Here is a 12,487-nt window from a genome sequence, read left to right as displayed (position 1 = left end):
CACTCCTCTTTTAAATGTCTGGGTGGCCCTGCCAGGCCTAGACAGGCTACCTGGCTTTTAAAGATAAGGACAATGATTCAATAGTCCAATTCGGAAACCTGAAGGGGCCCCAACTCAAACCGCAGCCTCCCACGACTCCTCTTCTCTCCAGCCCTGTCCCTGTACAGTCTGGGTAAAAAAACTGGGTAGCCTGCCGAATGTCGCCGTGGGAGGGCTGCCATTTGGGTTGGGGAGAGAGAAAGAGCCTTTACTCGGGAGCGCTGGAGAAATGAGCAGAAGGTGTCTGTCTCTGCTCTGCTCGCAACTAGAAGCATTCTAGGCAGTCTGGTTGATGCACTACGATTTACGAAATTGCGAGGCGGACTCACTGTCTCCTTTTTTCTTTCTTGTGAATGACTTTAAGTGACAGCTGCAGTAGTTTCCCTTTAGGGAGAGAGCGCGTGATTCACCTGCCCCCCCTGCAGTTGCTTCTGCTGAGGCAGCCAAAAGAGAGCGGTGCCCATGGAGTCCTTAGGTGGCTGTGCCTCCATAGCTCCAGGGGGCTCAAGGGAGCAACTGCTATGGCTGTGAAATTCTCTTGCTAAAAAAAATATACGACTGTGCAGAAATGGACAGATTAACCCCAAAACTTAAAAATAAAGAAGAATCAAAATACTATGAAATTTGGAGGAAATTTTATGACTGGATCAAGACAAGAAAAAATAATGGTAGTAAATAAATTAGATGTTCCTAAAATCAATCCGAGACACAAAATTAAGATCAAATCAATCTGACTTTAGATTAATTGAAGGATAGAACAAATGTTCTATAACCGCTGATGCCATAAGCTGTATATTGATATATATATATAAAAGAACTGTGTGGCTAACAGTTCAATGGGGAGGGAGGGGGAATTAGGGGCAGCTCTGTATAATATATTTTAGAATCTAAGTACAACTATACAAATAATAATTTTATTGTGGAATGATACAATATGTACAACACCATATGCCTGCTCTTTTTAATCTATATATTATAATAAAAATTTATTTAAATAAATAAAAAAAGAAATTCTCTTGCTGTTTTCTGTAGATTTGAGTGCGTTAAAAAGTTTTCCTTGGGTTTTTGTGTTGCGTCCTGGCTATCCCTTTATAATAATTCCTGGCCCCTACATCTCCAATGGCTCCCTTTAGCCTATTGCGAGAATGGTGAGTGACTTTTATATAAACGGTTTCCTTCCCCAGTTTTTCTGGTACGACCCTGAGTTCCCCTCCCTCCTTTCCCAAACCCCCAATGGCTACTGTGTGTTCCGCCCGTTGTTCCTTCTCATTTCAGCCATGGCACGCTCCCCGGCTTTTGCCTTCCTCCGCTGCCATCGGCTCCTCCTCCTCTTCCAAGAAGGTCCGCTTCCAAGAAGGTCCGCCTCCTCTCCCCGATTCCCCCAGCCTCCACACCGCCACCCAGCTGTCATCTTTTTCTGGGGATGGCATGCTCGGCCCCTGCACAGGAGCTGCACCTTGTGCCCTTTCTGAGCTTGGGAAGGCTCTTCAACCGGGAGGTGGTGGAGGAAGAGGAGGTGGAGGAGGAAGAGGAGGTGCGGCTCCGGCTCCTGCCTGCCTTTCCCCTCCCCCTCAGCCAGGCCAGCCACGCCTCTTCCCAACCTCTCTACCTCCCTCCGGTGAGGAGCGTGCTCGTGAGGCGGGGCGCCGCTAAGAGCGGGTGGGTGAGTGGGGGGCGTCAGCCGGACCGCCTCCCCAATACGCTCTCAACAAAAGGGGCTTTGGAGCTGCACGCGGTCCGCACCGACGGGACTGCTGGCCAACAAGCAAGCCAAAAGGAGCCGCCGCTACCGTTGACTGGAAAAGCACGGGAGGGTTCTGCTGCCCACTATCTTCAATGTTATTTGTAATGGCAATAGAGATGCTAGACAACATAGTAAGACAGGATAATAATTGGAAAGAATATAAAATTGGAGAATTAGAAATAAAATTAAACTTATTTGCAGATGATGCAATTATATTGACTCAGACTCCGATAGAAATGATTAAATGAATAAAGAGTATATTACAAGACTTTATACAGTAATTGGGGTTATCAGTTAATATGGTAAAATCAGAGATTATGTGTTTAAATATAGATCCAAGAGAACAAATACATATTGGGAAGGAGTCTGGATTGAAGTTGGGATGAAAGAAAATGAAATATTTGGGAGTATGATTATTAAGGAATCCAGAGAAAACAGCGGAGGTTAATTATAGACAGATATGGAGGAAAATGATAAAACAGATGACGAGTTGGAAAGAGAACATTGGAGGGCGACCAGCAAGAGTTGGTGGTGCCGTTGAATTGGAGGAGTCGAGATATAAAGAAAGGAATTGGGAGTGCCGGCCGGTGGCAGAGGCTGGCACCAAAGAACCTGTGGGACAGAATAACTAATATCAAGAAGAGATCAGTGTGTCCAGGACTCGGACATTCCCCACTGAACAATTCTAGAACTCAGCCAATTTGGAACTTGGGGCTATCCTGCTGCTGACTTGATTAATAAATTAGTAATTTAGTATTAATGTAGTATTAATTATTAATGGGTTTTAATTATTAATGTTTATTGCTGCTTTTTAGCTAAATTATTGGGTAATGATGGATAATTGGGATGGTACGTATGAGATAAATGGGACGGGTGGGATGGTATGTATGAGATGAATGGGAGTATTATAAATGGGAAGCTTAGCTTACCTGGCAACGGAGAGGCGGGAGGAATGGAGGAGCCTATCTCTGGGGTGGTAGAAGGCCAGAATATTCCGGTGCTGCTGGGGAGAGGCAGATATGGTGGGAGCCATGGGGCAAGCCGTTGTGAGGGAAGGAGAGACGCTGCTAGAAAACGATCCCTTGTTCCAGCCCCATGAGCTCAACCCAGGGTACTGGTGATAAGTGTAATCTGGGCCCGGGGCTCAAGCTGCTGCTACTCAATGCCAGGTCGGTGGTAAATAAAGCTCTCCTAATCCGGGATTCGATCCTGGACAAGGAGGCCGACCTGGTATGTGTGACTGAAACCTGACTGGGCCCAGAGGGAGGAGTTCCTCTTTCTGAAATATGCCCAGCCGGGTTTCAGGTATGGCGTCAGCCGCGACCCCAGGGAAAGGGGGAAGGAGTGGCTATCATAGCAAAGGAGACTTTTGGCCTACGTAGACTCGTTGCTCCCGAGATTGCGGGTTGTGAGTCCCTCTTGGTGAAGTTGGGCCTAGGGGTTTAGGTGTGTCACGCTGAATATTGACAGCCCCAGAGACATTTAGAGACATTCAGAGTTATTCAGTAATTAAATAGTTTTATTAGCTCCTCCTATTATGATGTAAAATCCTGCCACATCATTTATGCATCACATCCGTCCTCCTTAGATCCTCCATTTTATATTGTTAGTCCTTTGTTAGCAGCTATCATGTGAAGACGTATTTTATTTGCCTCTTATGGCATTTTTTTTCTACTTTTATAATAAAAGGAACCTTGTTTGAATACAAATTCTCTCTTTCAATCCATCGCCTCCAGAAATGATTTATTATGGTCCACACGGACTGTAATTAATCGCCCATTTCTGACAAGGTGGGCTTGTTGCTCATGTACCTGCCTCCCAGCTGCGTGTCAACAGCCTTGCCTGTGCTGCTCGAGGAGGTAGCCGGTTTGGCGGTGGAGTCCCCCAGACTTATTGTCTTGGGGGACTTTAACCTACCATCACTCGGTGAACCCTCTGGGTTAGCACAGAAATTCATGGCCACCATGACAGCCATGGACCTGACTCAAGTAGTTTGGGGTCTGACTCACGAGGGGTGGCATGCACCCGACATGATATTTCTCTCGGAACAACTGAGCAATGGTCTGAGACTAAGGGCCTTATATGTTTTGCCTTTGTCATGGTCAGACCATTTTTTACTACGGCTTGACTTCAAGGCTCCAATCCTCCCCTGCAGGGAGGCAGAACCAATTAGATGGTTCCACCCCAAACGCCTGATGGACTCAGAGGGCTTTCAGAGGGCGCTTGGGGTTTTACCAGATTCACTCGTACACATTTCAGCAGAGTCTCTTCCCGTGGCCTGGAACAAGACTGCGGCGGAGGCTCTTGACCGGATTGCGCCGTTGTGACCTCTCTGTGGCACTAGACCCCGGAGAGCCCTGGTTTACCGAGGAACTCCAGGTGTTGAAACACCAGAAGAGACGTTTAGAGAAGCGGTGGAGGAAAAGTAAACCTGAGTCCGATTGAACACTTGAAAGAGCTCATATTAAGACTTACAAAGTGGCGCTCAAGGCTGACCGCTTTGTTTAGGGTGACCCGCTCCCTTCTTAACCAGGGGGGAGTTGGGGAGCACTTGCAGAGGTGAAGTAGCAAGCGTTTGGCTCATTTCTCCTTGCTGCATTTCTTCACTTACTATGCCATCTCAAATCAAGGTTCTAATGAAGGCAAATGGTTTGAAAAAAGGCAGCAAGGAGAAACGAGGCAAACGCTTACTATGCAACCCAAATCAAAGTCCTAATGAAGGCAAACCAAATGAAGAAAGGCAGCAAGGAGAAACGAGGCATTTTGAAAGGAGAGGTGATTTTGGAAGAATTTGGAAGCGATTTGGGGTGGCGTAGGAAGCTTTTGGAGAGGTGATTTTAGGAGCTATTTGGGGTGGCATAGGAAGCTTTTGGAAAGGTTATTTTAGGGCGATTTGGGCGGCATAAGAAGCTTTTGGAGAAGTGATTTTAGGAGCGATTTGGTGCGTAGGAAGCCTTTGGAGGTGACTTTGGGAGCGATTTGGAGTGGCATAGGAAACGTCTGGACGGGTGATTTTGGGAGCAATTTGGGCAGTGTAAGAAGCTTTTGGAGGGCTGATTTTGGAGGTGATTTGGGGTGGCATAGGAAACGGCTAGAGGGGTGAATTTGGAAGCAATTTGGGGTGGCATTAGCCTTCGTTAGGACCTCCATTCCTCGCTTCTCCTCGCTGTCCGTCTCCACTCAGTTAGCCTTCACTTTGTCCGCCCGCTGCTTTTTATTTAAGCCTTAAAGTTTGGGCTTCCCTAATGGGTTTGCGCGCATTATTTGCTTTTACATTGATTCCTATGGGAAACATTATTTCATCTTACAAACTTTTCTATTTATGAACCTGGTCACGGAACGAATTAAGTTTGTAAGACGAGGTATCACTGTATATGTAAAAAAAATCCATGACTTCTGAGACCACAAAAAAACTTACTGAAATGTATACATCAGTCACAAATATCTCTGCCAACTTTTGATTTGAAAAAATATATCACATATTTCAATTAAATAATAGGACTATGCAATGAATGTTCATATTTGATTTGGAAGCCGTATTGAGAAATACATGGGAACATAAATACAGCATCTCAGACTCATTAAATCAGCTGGGTCCATTTCCAGGAGTGCACATGATTTTACTGTAATCGTGGAAACAGATGTAGCTTCTTCAATAAACAGAAGTTGCTATGTTCATATTCTTGTAATTTCTGAAGTATCTGTTTCAAATTGAATCCTAACACAGCAAGTCAATTTGCATTATGCATTATTGTTACAAAACTGTTAGTATCATAAATTTAACACAGGTGCACTATTTTTCTTTTACCTTCAATTTTCTTCTTGCATTGAATTTTCTCAGCTGTTCCACAGTTTCTGGAAGATGAATCTTGTATGCATAACGATCACGCTCCTATAAACAGTCATATATTTTTATTATATTCAGTAGTATTCTGCAAATATGAGACTAAAGTAATTTATATATAAAATTCCAAATCAATTGAAAACCAGTCTCCATTATTTCTAACTATCTAACTATTATTGATTTCAGAGCATATAAAAAGCATGGTATTAGATATTGTTCTGCTTAGTGAACATCACGACCTCCCTGAATGATTTTACTTCTGTGCATGCTCAGAGGGATGATTTCCCTTACACATATGCACAGAGAGCAAAAAAATTGCCCCCCCCCAAGATGGTGGCATGCACGGACCGGCAAAGACAGCATGTGCACCCGACCACACGGGTAGGAACCCCCTCTGATATACTGTATACATATATAATCATATGTATATTTATATGTACTTATAAAGATAATTCCTGGATGTAATAGATGAATTGAACAGTAGTGAATTTGTTTAAAGGAAATTTATATAAATTTGTAATTAAAAAATACCACTAATCTAATAGCTAAATAGAACATGTTTCTATAAATAAGGTAAATTACTGAAGGATGTTCTGGAGTAACTCTGATCATGGAAATGTAGGACTATTAAGATATTTTGCTTAGATATTATGCCAATTAAAACTTTATTTATAAAGGACTGTCTGCTTTGCTTAATCCATTTAGTAATGATATACAACATAATTAAGTAACAAAAATCTTTGAAGATCTTTATGCTGTGAATCTTTATTTGATTACTTTGCTTTTGAATTTTATATTGTTGAGTTCTAACATGCAGTTATTTTAGTGATATCTTGGCTGAATTTTTTTTAATATCTAATTTTGCTAGTTTTCTTTACTCTATTTTTGAAATGAGCTTTTTATGTATTTTAGAAAGTTTTAATTTGTATATTTTAAATTAATGGAAAATATGAATAAAAAAGAATTAAAGAAAATATTGGATTTTAGATGTAAAATAACTTAATATTGTGGAAAAGTAGTTATTCTATTTTTTTGTAAAGATACTTTACTCTGATTTTTTTTAAAAAAAGAAATAAACAAGAGTAAATAAATCAATGTATGAGTGTATGTTTAAGATGGTAAAATTATCAACAGGGCTACCTATTCCTATACAATCTTCCCAACAGTTACAGTCCTCCTCAAGGTCATCTTGGTAGGTTTTTTTGCCACAAATATGTTTTACATCAATAGCAAATGCCACTTTTTTGTGGCATATTTCATCTGGTGTCAGTACAATTTAGGAAGGTCTTAAAATGTACTTTTTAACTCAAAATTTGAGTAAATACTTTAAACATTTTAGTTTTAATGTCATTTTAAAATTGTAAGTGAATTTAGGATTGTATTTATTCTTGTAAGTTACCCAGAGCAATGGATACTTATAGAATAAGTGCAATAAGTTATTGCATAAATTATCAATGGGTCTATAAGAATGTAATTCATATTAGTAAATAAATAAATCGGATCTTTTAAGATTTTTTGTTCTCCGTACTTTCAGCCAAGGATGATTAAGTGCCTCATAAACAGTTATTCTCTCAGCTGGATCAAGCATAAGCATGCGCCGAACTAGATCTTTCGCACTTTCAGATATATGGCTCCACTGTCTGGGATTCATCTAAGTAAAAAAAAAAAAGAATTTAAAATCAGGCACAATGGTGAGATTTTTGTACAAGTTTTTATTGCAGGCAAATTATTTTCACAATGTTTAATAAACAAAGAAAAACTACACTAGGTATTTCATGTTTGTCAATAAGTGCTATTTAAAATAATTTACTAGTAGATGAAATAATCACAAATTTTAAACAAAACAAGAAATCACTGCAATGTCTGATTAGAACATTGATCAAGTTGTAATAAAATAGTGTCTTGATATACCAGGTTTGTGAGCACAACAATTTCCTGATTTCTACCAAAGATATATAATTCATATTACTGAATTAGTATCATTTACTCAGTTAATATATTTTAGGTAAAATTAAACTAATACAAAAGGTATTAATGAATTAGCATGTAATTAATTGACAAAATTAGCTGGTTTTGCAAAAATGGTTTACAATTTCTTTATAGAAAGTGAAATATGCATATACATATAGATGATGTAGAACCTATAGAAATCAGGTACAGAAGATTTGAGTCCAGAAGGCTCAACTGAAACAATGGAAAGACAAATCCTAAAGATGTTGCTCAAATGTGGTAGCCTTACAATTATATATGGCCAAGTGAATGACTTCCTGCAAGATAGTGAGAAAGACTACAGAAAGATCTTGGTCCTAAATGGAACAAAATATCTGTTGAAGTAACTGACTCTGAAAATTATGAGAATTAAATGTTTTTGGAGGTCACTGCAGGAAAAAGATGTCTAACAATCTCAACCTGAGAATTACTAGAATATTTATATAAACTCTAAAAAGAAAATAATAAATTTAAAACTAGGTTTAAATGTTAAACCAAAGGTAAAATGAACACGGAGATGAAAAGTTAGAATTTTTGGCTTATTTGACATTGTTTGGGGATTTAAAGGATGAACACAGGAGCAGTCACCTTCTCTCATTCCCATCTTCTCAAATCTCTCCCCAAAGTTGCTCCTGCAAATTGTGACTTTGGAATATAACAAGAACCCTATCTGTACCTTTTCAAAAAAGTTACATTGATTAAATTTAGCAGCATGAGCTTATGGGTACTGGGAACTGTATATTGATTGTGAGCAGAGATGGCATTCAGAGGTTTGGGCGAACAGGCAGCGGCCATTTTAAGCAGTTCGGAGAACCGGCAAATATCACCTCTGGTTGGCTCTGCCCTGCTGCCCCCACAATTCCCTGTCTTAAATTCTTTTTTTTTAGTTGAGCTGATTTGCATGACAGAGTGGATTGCCATGCATCAGCTGAGCTGAACAACAGCTCAGCTCTCCAGTGCTGACACTGAGGTCTTTGAGTACTGCCACGTTTTCAAGCTGCACGTGCAAGCCAAGTGTAAGCTTGGAAGGTTTGAGGCATTTATGGATGAGGCATGTGTGAGCGAAGCTGGTACGTGTTCTCTCACATTTTTGGTGCTGTTGGGCAAACTGGTAGGTAAATTATGTGAATTCCGCCCCTGGTTGTGAGATACCGGTGATTATTGCTGTCCTATACTATACCTAAAATATTAGTATAAATTGAAAAAAAAAGTTTTTTATTGCCAAGTACAATCTGGAAAGTTTATTAAAAACTTTAAAATGTTCATGTAGGGAATGAAATATCTTTTTTTCTTATTCAAACTTTTTATTTGTTTTATTTATATAACATATAAAAATTCAATTTCAATTAAACTGTGTGTGGTCTGGGTACAATTATTTTTAGGACATCATAATCAAAATGTTTACAATAGTATTCATCACAGTATTAATTCAACAACAACAACAACAATAATTTACTTCTCTATTTTAACAAATCACCTTTATAACATTAGTTCTTTTTGTATCCCCATATTTCTAACTTGCTTTTATTATCTAACCATTGGTAAAATAAGTCCAATTTCAAGAAATATTCAGTTCCTTCTTTTTCCTTAATTGTAACCGTTAATCTCTGTCCATTTCTGCATATTGTAATATTTTTAAAATTACATTCTCATCTGTCGGAATTTCCACTTTTTCATTGTGCAAATACAATTCTGGTTGCAGTTAATACATGTAAAATAAAATGTATATTTCTTTTATCATACTTTTACAGTAGGATGCCCAACAAAAGCATTTTTGGTTTCAAATCTATGTGCTGCTTTTTCATTTTTTCCAACTAAGTATTAATTTTCTTTTTTTTTTTAGAAATTTTTTATTAAATATATACATATTAAAAACAAACAGAACAGAACAATATATTTTTCAGCTTGTAAATAGTTGTGATACGTCTGTTATAGGACAATACAACACATATCCCTTTCCCTCCCCCCCCCAAACTGTGTCTTCGACAGTTTATATTTTGCAATTCTAAGGTCTATAGCATCAGTGCAATTGTCAGTGTAACATTGGTAAAAATCATAATAATAATAAATATCTTACAATAAATAAATAAAGTGTTGCTTACAATCTTAATCATTTATATCCTTATTTTTACTTACAATACCAGTTTTGTTTATGCTATATCTAACTTTTTGTTTTCCACATTATGTACAGCTATTGTTTTTTTCGGGTTTCAACCCAACTATAAAAATATTTCCACATATCATTATCATGTGCTTGCTTGTTGTTTTAAAGTTTTTGTGTTAATGTATCAAATTCTGCACAGTCAAGTATTTTTTTGATCATATCTCTTTCCGTTGATGTGTCTTCTTTCTTCCAATTTTCTGCTATGGTGATCCTAACTGCAGTGATTAAGTGTTGTATTAAATAATAATATTCTTTTGTAATTTTCATGTCTATTATGCCTAGAAGGAAGACTTCTGGTTTAAGTTGCAATTTAACTTTTGTAATTTCATGTATCCACATTCTAGTTTTATTCCAGATTTTTTAAATTTTTGGACAAGTCCACCACATGTGAAAAAAAGTTCCATTGTCATTTGTGCATCTCCAGCAATTTGGTTTTAATTTGGGATAAATTTGAGCTAGTCTTGATGGTGATATATGCCACCTATAAAAAAAGGGAGATCTACGCATGCGTCGGATGGACTAGACACACCAAGGGAAAGCTCCCCCATATGAAGAAGAAAAAATAAAAGTTAACCCTTAACTACCCTCTCTAGCTTACTAAAAGTGGATTGAGAGGAGAGTGAACTGGATAAACTGTCGAAAAACTTCACCAGAAGGAGTTAAAAGTTGAAGTAAATAACTCTTTTTGACGCGGTTGGGTGAAGAAGTAAGAACAAAGCGAAGATGGCGTCTGCTGTGGAGCTGGAGGAGAAGATGGACTCGTTGCTTAAAGGTTTTGCTGATATGGGCAGATTGTTCCAAGAGATGAAAAAAGATTTATTGGCACTGGGAACCGGAATGGCGGAACTGAAACAACAAACAAAAACTCAAGACCAAAGGATTGGAAAACTGGAAGCGGGGAAATCTCGCCAGGAAATTCGTATAATTAATCTTGAAGATAGACAGCGCCGTGCTAACATACGCTTGAGAGGCTTCCCCAAAGATTTTGGGGGGGGCAAACAACTTATTCAAGAAATCCTCCAGTGGTTCATTGAGAACAAAGTTACATGTGAGTTGCAAGAATTTGAAAGAGCGCATTGGGCTTTTGGTCCTCGCAGGGGTGATTCAAAAGACATTGTTATCAGATTTCTTTCAGAAAGAAGAGCTACAGAGATTTTTAAAGAACTCAAACAGATTTTAAACTTACGCTACAAAGCCTTTCCAATACGTGTTTTAAAAGATTTATCTGCCGAGACTCTCAAGATGAGAAACCAGATGAGAGAGATTTCTTCTCAGCTGTATGAAAATGGGATAAAATTTTCTTGGAGATATCCTGCCACCATTATTGTGTTTAAAGATACTAAATTTTTCCAGGCAAAGTCATTAGAAGAAGGAAGGAAGATGCTTTTACAATTGGGATTAAATCCAGAGGAAGCAATGCAGACCCAGGCATCGATCGACCAGCCAGATGCAGCAGAACAGTTTCGCGAGTCAGAACAAACCAAGGAGGAGAAGATTGCCGAACTTCAAAGAGAATTGGCCTCACTGCAATCGGAGAAGCGTGATCAGCCTCGTGTGACCAGACAGAAGAAAAAATAATAAACTGAACTGAGTTGTCGTGCTAATATGGTATTAAGTTTTTCAACTAATTAACTTTTTTTTTTCTTTCATACTTTTGTACTTCTTGTTGGGGGTTCATGCTAGTTAATAAAGGGAGAGGAGGGAAGGAGGGGGGAATCTTTTATTGTCTTGTAAAATGGGGGAGAAGGGAGGGCTTTCAGAGGGAACGTAGATCTAAGAGTGCCTCTCAGTAACGGAAGATTTTTTTCCGTTGCCTTCCCCTGTGGGAAGGTCAGGGGAGGGGCACAAGGGTGTGGATTCTTTGGGAAAATAAACAATTCTCCGGTAGGCTCTGTTTTGTTGAAAGAGGAAATGCATTTAGTTTATGCAGATGGGTGATCTAAGCCTTCTATCTCTCAATGTAAATGGTCTTTCATCACAGAAAAAGCGATGTAGAATCATGAAGCTAGCTAAAGACTGTAAGGCAGATATTTTATTCTTGTCGGAGACTCATAAGGGAAGGGAAAAAACAAATAAATTAGTAAAAAATATTGAATGGGAAAGAATTTACCATTCGAAAGGAACGAATAAATCCAGAGGGGTGGCAATAATGGTTCATAGAAGAGTGGATTTTCAGTTAAGCAATATTAAGAGAGACAAGGATGGTAGAATGTTATTTATTAAGGGGAAAATAAGAAATAATCTAGTAACTCTAGCGGTTATTTATGCCCCTAACGTAAATGCAAAACAATTTATAATAAATGTAAAACGGAAATTAGATAATTTTGCGGAAGGTATAGTGGTTTTAGCAGGTGATTTTAATTTGGAACTAACAACAGGGAAGGGGGATAAGAAAAAGTTACATTTAAATAAAATTAATATGATGGACCTCCATCAAAATGTGGTTAAAAGAGACACTTTCTATTCTGCAAGACATAATAAATTTAGCTGTATAGATTACATGTTAATTAATAAAACAGATAAGGTTAAGTTGAAGAAAGCGGAAGTGAAAGCCATATGGCTATCAGATCATGCTCCTATGTTAGCTGTGTTAGAAATAGGGGTTTGTAACAAACAAAGAATTTGGAGGTATAACCCCATTGTCTCTGCAAATGAGGAGAGCAGAACTAAATTACAAAAGGAACTCAATGGATTTTTTAGTATTAAT

At 38.5% G+C, this 12,487-nt stretch overlaps 1 protein-coding gene across 4 annotated transcripts in view; it reads right to left on the bottom strand.

Moving 5' to 3' along the window:
• CASK (calcium/calmodulin dependent serine protein kinase) overlaps window positions 1-12,487 on the bottom strand; it is a 300,775-nt gene that overhangs the window by 120,171 nt on the left and 168,117 nt on the right. For all 4 annotated transcript variants that reach the window (XM_070750527.1, XM_070750530.1, XM_070750528.1 and 1 more), the window contains exons 8-9: window positions 7,156-7,278; window positions 5,592-5,675 (exon numbers count right to left, since the gene is read on the bottom strand). In XM_070750527.1, the coding sequence (XP_070606628.1) occupies window positions 5,592-5,675; window positions 7,156-7,278 (207 nt within the window). The remainder of the gene's footprint in view (window positions 1-5,591; window positions 5,676-7,155; window positions 7,279-12,487) is intronic.

This window comes from Erythrolamprus reginae, chromosome 4, assembly GCF_031021105.1.
Source record: "Erythrolamprus reginae isolate rEryReg1 chromosome 4, rEryReg1.hap1, whole genome shotgun sequence".
NCBI lineage: Eukaryota > Metazoa > Chordata > Lepidosauria > Squamata > Dipsadidae > Erythrolamprus > Erythrolamprus reginae.
The sequence above is the reverse complement of the archived record's forward strand: the minus strand, read 5'-3'. Positions and strand labels throughout refer to the sequence as shown.